This window comes from Gadus chalcogrammus, chromosome 6 (assembly GCF_026213295.1).
Source record: "Gadus chalcogrammus isolate NIFS_2021 chromosome 6, NIFS_Gcha_1.0, whole genome shotgun sequence".
Lineage (NCBI taxonomy): Eukaryota > Metazoa > Chordata > Actinopteri > Gadiformes > Gadidae > Gadus > Gadus chalcogrammus.
Genome location: NC_079417.1, coordinates 327,252 through 342,394, shown reverse-complemented (window position 1 = coordinate 342,394; position 15,143 = coordinate 327,252). Strand labels below are relative to the sequence as shown.

The 15,143-nt window shown below is 53.0% G+C and overlaps 2 protein-coding genes across 2 annotated transcripts in view; one reads left to right on the top strand and one right to left on the bottom strand.

Annotated features, from left to right (window-relative positions):
* rspo1 (R-spondin 1) overlaps positions 1-15,143 on the top strand; it is a 129,573-nt gene that overhangs the window by 18,816 nt on the left and 95,614 nt on the right. The window lies entirely within an intron of this gene.
* LOC130384656 (four and a half LIM domains protein 3-like) lies at positions 9,523-14,660 on the bottom strand. Its single transcript, XM_056592950.1, is given in 6 exon segments — positions 9,523-9,653; positions 9,655-9,695; positions 10,137-10,351; positions 11,714-11,882; positions 12,088-12,262; positions 14,493-14,660. Coding segments are annotated over 6 exon segments (867 nt in total). The 5' UTR covers positions 14,649-14,660; the 3' UTR covers positions 9,523-9,542.

The following is a 15,143-nucleotide window of genomic DNA, read 5'->3' as shown; positions in this document are numbered from 1 at the left end:
CCCTCCTGCCCCGTCGTATATTACCCCCCCCCCCCCCTTCCCCCCCGTCTGATCCTAATCACAGCCTGCTTCTCATTGTTGTTGTTGTGTTTATGTTTGTGAAAGTGAGCTGACAGATAATGTGGCGTGGGAGGTGGAGGGTAAACACAGCGCAGTACCTTTCTCTGGAGCTGGGAGGAATCCGAGCGCTGGAACCCATTAGTGGTCTGAGTGTCATGGGGATCTCCGACCCAGGAGGAACTCAGAAGGTCTGCTCACGCAAGACCTCCTCACGAGAACCACTCCTGCAGAGCGAGGAGGACGAAGCAATGAACATGTGCATGCATCGGAGATGGGAATGAGTGTATGCACATGCATGTATCGATGCATCATATACAGGCCTCTGTGTGTGTGTGTGTGTGTGTGTGTGTGTGTGTGTGTGTGTGTGTGTGTGTGTGTGTGTGTGTGTGTGTGTGTGTGTGTGTGTGTGTGTGTGTGTGTGTGTGTGTGTGTGTGTGTGTGTGCGTGGTGTGTGTGTGTGAGCTGATAGGGTGTGATCTGACGCTAGGGTTCTTTCACTTAGGATAACAATGGAGACTAGTTCTGTTTGTCTGGTCTTTCTTTGTTAGTGGAGTTTAGGAATGGACTCTAGGAATCCAGAAAGGAAGCGTTGTAAATGTAAGCACTATGTTAAACGCATTCATACATACGCAATAACTATAAATCTATTATGTGTAGCATTCAGCCATGAAGTGCTCTGTTGTCTCATACGCTAGCAGCTGTTTCTGGTAGAGATCAAGGTATAACACAACTATCTGTTAGTGATCAAGTACTGGGCTCCATTCCATCACACAGCCGTGTCAGTTGTTTTCTAGAGTTTGAACCGTTTGACGATAACGTGACGATGTGTTGTCGGGTCCCATCCCAAGATGGGCTTCCTGACAGAGACGCACTGTGGTTGTTCATGTTATGCGATGCCCAATATGTCAAACATTGTTTATCCTCAATAATAAAGAGTATTAGTATCATTGTGTACATCTTCTTCTCACACATCTAAACCAAATAAAGCGAAAGGAACTCAGTTCTCTCCCAGCTTCCCGATAACATCCCATTTTCATCATTCATCGTTTGGTCGGTGAAAGCTATATGTCCTCACCAGCCAACATTCTACTCTACACTTTTACTGCCATTAGTTAACGCAAGCTAACACTAGTTAGCGTTAGGTAGCATAGGCCAACGCTAGTTAACATGAGGTAGAGGTATTGAACACTGGCCATCAGTAGTTATGGGAGTGGGTAATCTCCCAACTTTCTTGGGGCATTTTTCCGAAGCACGCCCCCTTGTGGTCGCAGCATTAGCGTGAGCCGGTCTGGTGTCTGGTGTCTCCCTCGGCGACCAGGAGCGTCTCCCTCGGCGACCAGGAGGGGGAGGTTCTAGAGTCGAGGTCGTCTCCCTCGGCGACCAGGAGGGGGAGGTTCTAGAGTCGGGGTCGTCTCCCTCAGCGACCAGGAGGGGGAGGTTCTAGAGTCGGGGTCGTCTCCCGCGGCGACCAGGAGGGGGAGGTTCTAAAGTCGAGGTCGTCTCCCTCGGCGACCAGGAGGAGGAAGTTCTAGAGTCGAGGTCGTCTCCCTCAGCGACCAGGAGGAGGAGGTTCTAGAGTCGGGGTCGTCTCCCTCGGCGACCAGGAGGGGGAGGTTCTAGAGTCGGGGTCGTCTCCCTCGGCGACCAGGAGGAGGAGGTTCTAGAGTCGAGGTCGTCTCCCTCGGCGACCAGGAGGGGGAGGTTCTAGAGTCGAGGTCGTCTCCCTCGGCGACCAGGAGGGGGAGGTTCTAGAGTCGGGGTCGTCTCCCTCGGCGACCAGGAGGGGGAGGTTCTAGAGTCGAGGTCGTCTCCCTCGGCGACCAGGAGGAGGAGGTTCTAGAGTCGAGGTCGTCTCCCTCGGCGACCAGGAGGGGGAGGTTTTAGAGTCGAGGTCGTCTCCCTCGGCGACCAGGAGGAGGAGGTTCTAGAGTCGAGGTCGTCTCCCTCGGCGACCAGGAGGGGGAGGTTCTAGAGTCGGGGTCGTCTCCCTCGGCGACCAGGAGGAGGAGGTTCTAGAGTCGAGGTCGTCTCCCTCGGCGACCAGGAGGGGGAGGTTCTAGAGTCGAGGTCGTCTCCCTCGGCGACCAGGAGGGGGAGGTTCTAGAGTCGAGGTCGTCTCCCTCGGCGAACAGGAGGAGGAGGTTCTAGAGTCGAGGTCGTCTCCCTCGGCGACCAGGAGGGGGAGGTTCTAGAGTCGAGGTCGTCTCCCTCGGCGACCAGGAGGGGGAGGTTCTAAATTCGGGGTCGTCTCTGGTGGGACCCCTGGCCCCGGGTGGGAGGGGCATTAATCGAGACAGGAATAAACATTAACGATGTGTCAGGACCCCAGGGGGGGCAATTACAGACCCCAGGGGGGGCTACTCCAGACCCCAGGGGGGGCTACCAGGCCAGGCCCAAGGGGGGGCTACCAGGCCGGGCCCAATGTGGGGCTACCAGGCTACGTCACCTCCTCCTATGTCACCTCCTGCAACGGCCGGACAGGAAGTGGAGTAGGGGGAGCTCTAGCGCCCCCATGTGGAGCCTCTTGGTACTACACCAGGAGGAGGCCTGAGAACAGCAGTCTGTCCCGCCGCTCAGGGGGCCGCTGTTCTAGGACCAGGTTGATTAGTTAGTTGACAAAATCACATTTCAGTAAATGTGAAATTGGGCGGGTTATCCCACGGCTACGGTCCATGTGGGATTCCTTTCAGTGCCATTGTTGTGTATTGATGTGTACATGAAATGCACCACCATCCATCATTCAGGCCAGTACAGGCCACCGTAGCTGCTTGGTGAGGGGGCTAGCCGCGAGCTACTCCTCATTCAATTCTACACTGAACCTCCAAGTATTTTAAGATACGATTAAGTTTAGGTAAAAGTTAGCCACGTGGTGCGTTTCATGATATTTTCATTCATTATTCGTGAGTTACTCATCAGAATTCTTCACCCACCAAGGAAAATAAACTCTCATCCCTAGAGCAGAAAGACCACGACCCCATGACCCCATGACCCCATGACCCCATGGTCCTGGAACTGCAGTCCTGGAACTGCGGTCCTGGAACCGCGGTCCTGGAGCCGCGGTCCTGGAGCCGCGGTCCTGGAGCCGCAGTCCTGGAACCGCTGTCCAGGAACAGCGGTCCTGGAACCGCAGTCCTGGAACTGCAGCATCCGGTTTCTCAGGAACACCATATCATATCATTAGGGTGACCAGATTTGAGTTTGTGAAAAAGAGGACACTTCGTCGCGGGGGGGGGGGGGGGGGGGGGGGGGGGCGAAAACATGGGTATTTTTTCTTTAGTTCGTCCGTGAACTTACATTTACGTTTAGGCATGGCTGCAGACAGTGGCGATCCTAGGTCCAATTGCGCCCCGGGCAAGATTGTTGAGGGGGGGGTTCCTAACTAGTAGGTTATGTGTGAGTTCCTAACACACATAACCTACTAGTTAGGAACTCACTAGTTAGGAACTAGTGAGTTCCTAACTAGTAGGTTATGTGAAAGACCCAGAAACACAAATATGCGACGAGGCAAAAAAAAATAAAAAGATAATAATAACAATAATATATATATTTTTTTTTTTGCGACGAGGCAAAATACCGGACGTTTTTGGAATCCCTGCCGGACGCATTTTTTAGGTCTCGAAAAGAGGACATGTCCGGGAAAAAGAGGACGTCTGGTCACCCTAATATCATATCATATCATACTACATTGTATCATACATATCATATATCATACATATCGTACATATAATATCTATCATCCATATCATATATCATACAGGCATATCATAAATGAAATCATACATATCAAATATCATAGGCTACATATCACCCATATCATCTATCATACATATCATACATATCATATATCATACGTATCATATGTCAAACATACATATCTTTCTTTCTTTTTCTTTTTATTTATTATACAGGAAAGTATTAGAAGTAACAAAGTTACAATATAAAACGGGCCTGTCTCAGTAAAATAACTGATTTCCAGCAGGTTTCTGTTCTGCAGCACATATAACATACAGGGACAAGGCACATCACACGTCACATTAACATACAACACATAACAGGGACATAGCACGTATAAGTCAGTGTTTGCAAGTGTATGTGTTGAGGAGTAACAATTGATATGCTTTTTTGAACTGTGTGATGGATTGTAATACTCTAATGTGATGGGGAATGCCATTCCAGGCTTTGGTGAAAGTGTGGATGAAGGACCTCTGTCCATAGCCGTTATTGAAAGCAGGCACTGGGTGGAGGGCCATGGAGACAGATCTAGTGACTCGCACTTGGGGCATGTTATGTGTTGGTAAGAGGGAGATGAGTGTTTGTGAGGTGCTGTGTTGGAGTTGAAAATAAAATGTGATAGCATGACTGTAAACAACATTTTGAAAGGACAGAGCGTGTGATTGAGTGAGTGCAGTGCAGTGGTGTGTCCATTTTGGAAGATTGATGTGGATCTTTAAAGCTCGGTTGTATAGTATATAATCATATTGCATGCATACATATCATCTATCTTACATATCATATATCATACATACATCTCATATATCATTTATATCATATCATACATATCATATATAATACATACATATCATACATATCAAACATACCATATGACATACTATCAAACATACGTATTGTGTAACGTCATAACCTTCCACTAGAAGGCAGTGTAATGTCATTACCTTCCGCCTGAGGGCAGTGTAACGTCATTACCGTCCACCAGAAGGCAGTGTAACGTCCTTACCATCCACCAGGGGGCAGTGTAACGTCATTACCCTCCACCAGAGGGCAGTGTTTAAACACCGGCAGGCCTGTTGGCTGCTCCTTATGGGAACAGATTAGACTGTAACTTCATTCAGAGGGAAACAGCAGAGACAGAGTGTCACCGGTATGAAACAAAAATATAATAATAATAAATCAATTATGTTTAAATGACAAACAACCGGAAAATAAAACCAGATGTCACATGAATCTGTCAGCCTCTCAATATCGGCCATTGTTGGATATATTTGGGCTCCTGGGTTTCCAAACAACGGTCTGTTTAAAGGTCATAAATCCTTGAGTTTGGGCTCCAGTAACAGTGGGCCTTCAGGGGAGCAGAGGACGTGTTTCTGTGTTGTTACAGAACAAGCATTTACCACTCCGCTAGGGTCAGCACAGAGGCACGCTAGGCTGCTGGCCTGACGGATGGAATATAGGAAATTATAAAATATAATGCAAATGTATATGATGTACTATAATATCAAATAATGATTTGATTATCTTGTAGCCTAATATAATACATTTGCAGAACACCTGCATGAAGGGGAACAACAGTAGGGTGATAATCAACTGTTTATGTTCCAGTTCACTGACCTACTGATGGTTTGTCAGGTAAACTACATTGTTCCGACGATGATGATCATCATGATCATGATGAGGATGAGGATGACGCCGATGAGGTTAACAGGGATGATGCTGATGTGAGCCCCTTTAATGTGGGTCTGACTGGCGTGTGTGTGTCCTTCTTGCACGCACCACAGGCCTCACAGTGCTCCAGAGACACTTCCTGGAATCCGAACCCATGCGGTTGTTCCTAATCATTATCATGGTCATTGTTCTCTCATGTTATTGTGGGTACAAACCAACGGTATTATGAACACATGTCTTGTTCGGTCCGTTGTGCGATAACTAGACGGATGGTCCTGAAGTCCACAGACTACAGACTCCACAGTACCAGGGTGACTAGGCCCATTACCATGGGGACCACGGCCCTGTCCTCAGACCAGCACAGACCAGTACTGTCCTCAGACCAGTACTGTCCCCAGACCAGTACAGACCAGTACTGTCCTCAGACCAGTACTGTCCTCAGGCCAGTACAGACCAGAACTCTCCTCAGACCAGTACTGTCCTAAAACCAGTACAGACCAGTACTGTCCTCAAGACCAGTACTGTCCCCAGACCAGTACAGACCAGTACTGTCCTCAGACCAGTACTGTCCTAAAACCAGTACAGACCAGTACTGTCCTCAGAGGGGGGGGACCCACGGTGTCCTCAGAGGGGGGGGGGACCCACAGTGTCCTCAGAGGGGGGGAACCCACGTTGTCCTCAGAGGGGGGGGACCGAGGGTGGTCCTCAGAGGGGGGGGACCACAGTGTCCTCAGAGGGGGGGGGACCAGGGTGTCCTCAGAGGGGGGGGACCCACGGTGTCCTCAGAAGGGGGGGGGGGGGGGGACCACAGTGTCCTCAGAGGGGGGGGACCCAAGGTGTCCTCAGAGGGGGGGGACCCACGGTGTCCTCAGAAGGGGGGGGGGGGGGGACCACAGTGTCCTCAGAGGGGGGGGGGGGACCACAGTGTCCTCAGAGGGGTGGGGGGACCACAGTGTCCTCAGAGGGGGGGGGGGACCACAGTGTCCACAGAGGGGGGGGGACCAGTGTCCTCAGAGGGGGGGGGGGACCACAGTGTCCTCATAGGGCGTCTTCACCTCACAGCTTCTGTTGTGATACAGCTCCTCTGATCCCTTCACATCAACTTCACTCCTACTGCAGGGCGAGAGAGAGAGAGAGGGAGGGCGAGAGAGAGAGGGAGGGCGAGAGAGAGAGAGAGAGGGGGGGAGAGAGAGAGAGAGAGAGAGGAGGGAGAGAGAGAGGGAGAGAGAGAGAGACAGAGAGAGAGAGAGAGCGAGAGAGAGAGAGAGAGAGAGAGAGAGGAGGGAGAGAAAGAGAGAGAGAGAGAGGAGGGAGAGAGAGAGAGAGGGAGAGAGAGAGACAGAGAGAGAGAGAGAGAGAGAGAGAGAGAGAGAGAGAGACAGAGAGAGACAGAGAGAGAGACAGACAGAGAAAGAGGAGACAGAGAGAGGGGGACAAAAGGAAAGAGAGGGAGGGGGGAGAAGGAGGAGGGGAGGATAGAGGAGGGAGGAGGACCGTGCAGCGTCTCTCTCTAGAGACGTGTCTTCTGGGCTGCAGAGAGGACGGTCACATCTGGACGTCTCCAGCTCTGCCACCTCCTCCCACCTCCTCCCACCTCCTGCCACCTCCTTCCACCTCCTGCCACCTCCTCCCACCTCCTGCCACCTCCTCCCACCTCCTGCCACCTCCTCCCACCTCCTCCCACCTCCTGCCACCTCCTGCCACCTCCTTCCCTTAACTCCAAGGCGCGGCGTATGGCGGTAGCCTCGCTGTGAGGAGCACGTCTGGGGCAGCTCCAGATGTGCTCCCCCCTCCCCCTCCTCTCCCTCTCTCTCCCACACTATTTTCTCCCTCTCGCTTTCCCCTCCTCCATGTGAGCCAGAACTCTCTCTCTCCTTTTTTGGTGAAAATATCTGAGTGTCTTAGAGAGGTGGGGGAGGGCGGGGGAGGGGGGAGAGAGGGGCGGAGCCAGACGTTCCTGTTTGTTATTGGCTCATGTGTACTTCATCAGAACTGTGAAACAGTCTAGTCAGCATAAACACAGCTCTGTCTCACACACACACACACACTCAGTACACAACTACACCCCACCCCCCCACACACTTACACAATCCACACACACAATACTGAGGCGTGTGAGGCTCCATTCCTCTTCCATTTCTAAACACACTGACACTCGCGCTAGTAAAGAACTCTCCTTCAACAACGCTCCACACAGACACACACACACACAAACCCACACACACAGACACACACACACACACACAAACCCACACACACACAGACATACACACACATCTCTCACCGATGCACACACACGGACAAATTCACACACCTAGAACCTTAGAACTAACAAAGACATGGACACACAAATAAAGACACACACAAATACATATGCAAACACACACACACACACACACACAGACATACACACACATCTCTCACCGATGCACACACACGGACAAATTCACACACCTAGAACCTTAGAACTAACAAAGACATGGACACACAAATAAAGACACACACAAATACATATGCAAACACACACACACACACACACACACACACACACACACACACACACACACACACACACACACACACACACACACACACACACACACACACACACACACACACACACAGTCTGAGTCATTAAAAAGGGTTGTGTACGCATTCATTTATTTGAGGACTTCACAAATGAACGAGGTGAATCGCCCAACATCCACTCTGACTCTCAGGCATCAAAGATCAAATAAAGCAAAAAAAGGATTTCTTAAGTATTCATTTTTTTCCCACATATAACCGTCCAACTTACAAAGAAAGCCATCAACACATCATCATACACAGGTTATTATGCATTATGCAGTCTGTAAAAAAGCTTTTAAAAAAGAAACACATCCAGCCTTATGGGCCATCCTGCAGCTATCTGAGAGGCTCTGAGCCACAGTGAGGAATATAACCAGTGTCCCCCAGTGGTGGGAGGCAGGACCCCCTGGGGGCGGGGCCAGGGGCCCTGGGGGGCGGGGCCCTGCAGTCGGACACAGGCAGTGGTCACGTTTGGGCCGGGCTAGGGGTGAGGGTGTTGGGTCTATCTCCCGCTCCAACAGGACTAGTGGATCAGGGGTAGTGGATCACTGAGTGGATCTATAGTAGTGGATCACTCAGTGGATCCCTCAGTGGATCTGGAGGAGTGGATCCCTCAGTGGATCTGGAGGAGTGGATCACTGAGTGGATCTATAGTAGTGGATCACGTAGTGGATCACTCAGTGGATCCCTCAGTGGATCTGGAGGAGTGGATCCCTCAGTGGATCTGGAGGAGTGGATCACTGAGTGGATCTATAGTAGTGGATCACTCAGTGGACCCCTCAGTGGATCTGGAGGAGTGGATCCCTCAGTGGATCTGGAGGAGTGGATTACTGGGTGGATCTGGAGGAGTTGATCACTCAGTGGATCTAGAGCAGTGGATCACTGTGTACTAGGGCTCTCTAAGGGTCATAGATGGATGAAGATAGAGGACACATGACAATAAACATTAAACGTTAACTGAAATAAAAAAAAGCTTCAATAAGCGTTGAAGCGGCAGTTAGAACGGCCAGTAGTTCACTCAGCAATCACCAACACACGGGATCAGGACATTCACTCTCTATACTCTTAAAGTGTTGGGGGGGTGGGGGGTGCATAGTTGATTCTCAGGATGGGGATCTTCAAAAGCAGAAGGGTAATATATGTTACATTTATGTCATGTATGTAATATGTCACGTATGTTACAACAATGTGACATTAGTTTAAAAAATAAAGCGCTCCTTGAATGTTTTCGTCAAGGAATAGTTATTTGGCAAGAAGAGGACTTGAAGGATAAAACGTGTGTGTATAAGGTGTGTGTGTGCTTTTTTTGCGCGCGTGTGTGTGTGTGGGTGTGTGCGTGTGTGTATGTGCGTGTGTTTGCGTTTCGTAATCCCTGTGATTTTTGGGGATTACTGGGGTACCTGGCAGGGGTGGGGGGGGGGAGAGAGAGAGAGAGAGAGAGAGAGAGAGGAGAGAGAGAAAAGAGAGAGCGGGTGAGAGCGGGTGAGGGAGAGAGAGAGAGCGGGTGAGAGATATTATAGGCTGCTGTTGCACTCGCGGCAGAGGATGCGGTCCCCGTCGGGGAAGAAGCCGGCCCCCACCAGGGTGACGGAGCAGGCGGTGCAGGTGAAGCAGCTCTGGTGCCAACTGCCGCTCCTCGAACGACACGTACTTCCCCCCGCCGAAGCCTGCGGAGAACCAGACCGTCAGAACCGGGCCGCTCGGAACCGGAGCAGTCAGAACCGGGCCGCTCGGAACCGGACCAGACCAGACCGTCAGAACCAGACCGTCAGAACCGGACCGCTCGGAACCGGACCGCTCGGAACCGGACCGCTCGGAACCGGACTGGGAGAGAGACAAAGAGAGAGAGAGAGAGAGAGAGAGAGAGAGAGAGAGAGAGAGAGAGAGAGAGAGACATAGACAGAGAGAGAGACAGAGACAGAGACAGAGACAGAGAGAGAGAGAGAGAGAGAGGGAGAGAGAGAGAGAGAGAGAGAGAGAGAGAGGGAGAGAGAGACGGAGACATAGACAGAGAGAGAGACAGAGACAGAGACAGAGAGAGAGAGAGAGAGAGAGAGAGAGAGAGAGAGAGAGAGACAGAGACAGAGACAGAGCAGCAGGAGGTGTACCTGTGATGGGCTTGGAGCAGGCCTCACACTTCTTGGAGTAGAGGCTGCTGAAGCACTTGAGGCAGTAGGGGACGTCGTCCCGGGAGGTGAAGTGCTGTCCCGCCAGCTGGCTCTGGCAGCTGGTGCACACGAAGCACTCCTTGTGCCAGGGCTCGTCCCGGGACGTCACGCCCCCCTTGGCCAGGGTCTGGAACCAGGAGGGGGTCAATGGGGGCCTGGGGGTCCCTGCTCTGACCAGGGGCCACTGCCTGGGGGGTCCACTCTCTTGGGGGTTTAGTCCCTTGGGGGTCCACTCTCTTTGGGGTTTAGTCCCTTGGGGGTCCACTCTCTTGGGGGTTTAGTCCCTTGGGGGTCCACTCTCTCGGGGGTTTAGTCCCTTGGGGGTCCACTCTCTTTGGGGTCCACTCCCTTGAGGGGCCACTGCCTGGTGGGTCCACTCTCTTGGGGGGTCCACTCTCTTGGGGGATAGTCCCTTGGGGGTCCACTCTCTTGGGGGTCCACTGCCTGGGGGGTCCACTCTCTTTGGGGGTCCACTCTCTTGGGGGTCCACTCTCTTGGGGGGTATATACCACTAGAAATGCACTAGAGCTGTTCTGCACCTCCCCCCTGATCACCGAGGGTTAGGCCCATGGTTCTGGTTCTGGAGGGGTGGAGGAGGGACCTTTAGCAGCACTGGACTAACCCAGGAGGGAGGGTGGAGGTTCTACAGGAGGGTGAACGGGTGGAGGTTCTACAGGAGGGTGGAGGGGTGGAGGTTCTACAGGAGGGTGAGGTTCTACCGGAGGGTGAAGGGGTGGAGGTTCTACCGGAGAGTGAATGGGGTGGAGGTTATACAGGAGGGTGAAGGGGTGGAGGTTCTACAGGAGGGTGAAGGGGTGGAGGTTCTACCGGAGGGTGAAGGGGTGGAGGTTCTACAGGAGGGTGAAGGGGTGGAGGTTCTACAGGAGGGTGAAGGGGTGGAGGTTCTAACGGAGGGTGAAGGGGTGGAGGTTCTACAGGAGGGTGAAGGGTGGAGGTTCTACCGGAGGGTGAAGGGGTGGAGGTTCTACAGGAGGGTGAAGGGGTGGAGGTTCTACAGGAGGGTGAAGGGGTGGAGGTTCTACCGGAGGGTGAAGGGGTGGAGGTTCTACAGGAGGGTGAAGGGGTGGGAGGTTCTACAGGAGGGTGAAGGGGTGGAGGTTCTACCGGAGGGTGAAGGGGTGGAGGTTCTACAGGAGGGTGAAGGGGTGGAGGTTCTACAGGAGGGTGAGGTTCTACCGGAGGGTGATGGGCTGGAGGTCTACAGGAGGGTGAAGAGGTGGAGGTTCTACAGGAGGGTGAAAGGGTGGAGGTTCTACCGGAGGGTGAAGAGGTGGAGGTTCTACAGGAGGGTGAAGGGGTGGAGGTTCTACCGGAGGGTGAAGGGGTGGAGGTTCTACAGGAGGGTGAAGGGGTGGAGGTTCTACCGGAGGGTGAAGGGGTGGAGGTTCTACAGGAGGGTGAAGGGGTGGAGGTTCTACCGGAGGGTGAAGGGGTGGAGGTTCTACCGGAGGGTGAAGGGGTGGAGGTTCTACAGGAGGGTGAAGGGGTGGAGGTACCTTTTACAGCGGGTGCAGCGCGGGGCGAACTTGTCCTCGTAGCAGGGCACGCAGTAGTGCTCGTCCTTGTCGGGGATGAAGGACTTGGAGCCGATTGGCTGCTCACAGCTGCTGCAGGTGAAGCAGCTCTCGTGCCAGGTGGAGCCGCCGTACTCCAGCTTCCTGCTTCCTGCAGAGGGGGCGGGGTTTAGCAGGGCAGGGTTCTATGGGAGGCGTTACAGGATATTGAACAGCAATTCCACGCCACCATAACCACCATACTCCAAGGGCCACCCAGGTTCCTCCCAACACTGGAATATACCAACCTGCTCCCGGTCAGACCCCGCCCCCCGCCCCCCTCCCCGGGCTCGAGTTAGACCCCACCCCCTCCTCACCGGGCATCACAGTCTGGTCGCAGGCCACGCATTTGGAGGAGAACTCGCTGCAGTAGCAGTCGTTGCAGAGCAGCGCCTCCTCCTGGCTGGTGAAGGGCTCGTCGGCCAGAGAGCGCTCGCAGCGGAAGCAGCGGAAGCAGTGCTCGTGGTAGTGGCGGTCCTCGTAGAACAGCTCCTATAGGGCGGGGTTAGAGAGGAGTCTTAACCAATGAGGTGGCGGTCCTCGTAGAACAGCTCCTATAGGGCGGGGTTAGAGAGGAGTCTTAACCAATGAGGTGGCGGTCCTCGTAGAACAGCTCCTATAGGGCGGGGTTAGAGAGGAGTCTTAACCAATGAGGTGGCGGTCCTCGTAGAACAGCTCCTATAGGGCGGGGTTAGAGAGGAGTCTTAACCAATGAGGTGGCGGTCCTCGTAGAACAGCTCCTATAGGGCGGGGTTAGAGAGGAGTCTTAACCAATGAGGTGGCGGTCCTCGTAGAACAGCTCCTATAGGGCGGGGTTAGAGAGGAGTCTTAACCAATGAGGTGGCGGTCCTCGTAGAACAGCTCCTATAGGGCGGGGTTAGAGAGGAGTCTTAACCAATGAGGTGGCGGTCCTCGTAGAACAGCTCCTATAGGGCGGGGTTAGAGAGGAGTCTTAACCAATGAGGTGGCGGTCCTCGTAGAACAGCTCCTATAGGGCGGGGTTAGAGAGGAGTCTTAACCAATGAGGTGGCGGTCCTCGTAGAACAGCTCCTATAGGGCGGGGTTAGAGAGGAGTCTTAACCAATGAGGTGGCGGTCCTCGTAGAACAGCTCCTATAGGGCGGGGTTAGAGAGGAGTCTTAACCAATGAGGTGGCGGTCCTCGTAGAACAGCTCCTATAGGGCGGGGTTAGAGAGGAGTCTTAACCAATGAGGTGGCGGTCCTCGTAGAACAGCTCCTATAGGGCGGGGTTAGAGAGGAGTCTTAACCAATGAGGTGGCGGTCCTCGTAGAACAGCTCCTATAGGGCGGGGTTAGAGAGGAGTCTTAACCAATGAGGTGGCGGTCCTCGTAGAACAGCTCCTGTAGGGCGGGGTTAGAGAGGATTCTTAACCAATGAGGTGGCGGTCCTCGTAGAACAGCTCCTGTAGGGCGGGGTTAGAGAGGATTCTTAACCAATGAGGTGGCAGTGTAACGTTTGTGTGTTTGAAATGTTGGAGCCAGCTTCGATCTGGTTGCTTCCCCCACACAATTAATAGCGACCACTAGCCGCTAGCTTCAATCAGACGAGCGCGTGGCCCGGTTAGCCTGCTAGCTTCAATAAGACATGCGTGTGGCCCGGTTAGCCTGCTAGCTTCAATGATACAAGCGTGTGGCCCTGTTAGCTTGCTAGCTTAATAAGACAAGCGTGTGGCCAGGTTAGCCTGTTAGCTTCAATAAGACGAGCTGTGGCCCAGTTAGCCATGCATGCTAGCTTAAATGAGCTATGCTGATTGTCTACAACACTTTAACATTTCCTCAGGAGTTGTCCTATTAAAGCAGGATCCCGTTGCCTTGATTCCAGGGCCCAGCAGACCTCCCTTCACAGGGGCCGCTTCACGACCTGCGACTCAACGGGTTTACAGTCAGTGCAGGTTGAGGGTATGACTGCGTGTGGAAGCAGCCTTTAGCGCGTTGCACCGCAGTCGACCTATAGAAACCCAGCATCCACCACAGTCGAACTATAGAAACCCAGCATCCACCGCAGTCGACCAATAGAAACCCAGCATCCAGTAATGAGGACCAGTCAATAACATCAGCCACCCTGAGTGCAATGCCCTCAGCCAGATCATTCTTTAGGGTTTATAATTTAATTTGGGGGTACTACCAGAATAGGATGACATGCCTGTGTATTAAAAAACACCGCTTATTAATCGCACACACTTAATTTCTGCGAAATCAATTTCAGCGTCTTTCAAAAACGATCAGTTCTGTATCATGGCGCTTTAAGGACCGCCTCCCGAGTAGCCAGGTCTGCTGTGATTGGTCGAACGCTTTGTATGTGTGTCGGCAAATTCAACCCCCCAGAAGCTGTAAAAATTGCGGGTAACCGGGACTTGTGCACTTCAGCACCGACCACTGCACACTGACGTCCCACCGTCAGGAAGTAAAGTGAGCGGCAACGAGCTGTTTCCCGCCCTCATTGAGGGGCGGTCTGGGTGGCGCGAATACTCCCCCTGGCTCGGACTGAGATTTTTCTTGCTTAGCAGACGTGAACCATGTACACATACATGGTTCACGACTGTTAGATGACGTGTATGTACACATACACGTCATATAACAGATGATATCCCCCCTTTAACATCCCGTGTGTCAACCTCTCCTGAAGGACATGTGACTGAACCCAGAGAGAACAACGTCGTTGAAGGACTGAAACCGAACCAGACTCATCAGTGACCCCCTCACCCGGGCGTCGTGGGCGATGAGCTCCTTGCACTCGTCGCAGGTGTTGGAGAAGAGGCTGTCGTAGCAGGGGATGCAGTGAGGCCGCTCCTCCGACTGGATGTACTTGCGGCCGTACAGGGACTCCTTGCAGTGGGCGCAGTCGAAGCGGTCCGCCATCTTGGATCAAGCTGCGTCTGAAAGGGAGGAAGCAGGGAAACCGTGAGGCAGCGGGATGGGAGGGGGGTGGGTACTGTGTTCTCAGTTTGGTTCCCTGTTCTCTGCTGGGTTCTGTGTTCTCAGCTTGGTTCCCTGTTCTCTGCTGGGTTCTGTGTTCTCCGCTGGGTTCTGTGTTCTCAGCTTGGTTCCCTGTTCTCTGCTGGGTTGTGTTTTCAGCTTGGTTCCCTGTTCTCTGCTGGGTTCTGTGTTCTCCGCTGGGCTCCTGCGCTCCCTATTAGGTCAGCAGAACGTCCTGTCAGCTCGTCAGACACAACAGGAAGATCTCAAACAAGGGCTCCCAGCGAGAACCAGAGAACAGGAGGAGGAGAGGAGGGGGAGAGGAGGGGGAGAGGAGGAGAGGAGTGGGGAGGAGAGGTGTGGTGGAGAGGAGGAGGAGAACAAACAGCTGCCGGATAACCCACCTCTTCCGACTCAGTAGTTGGAAGATGGGAGAAC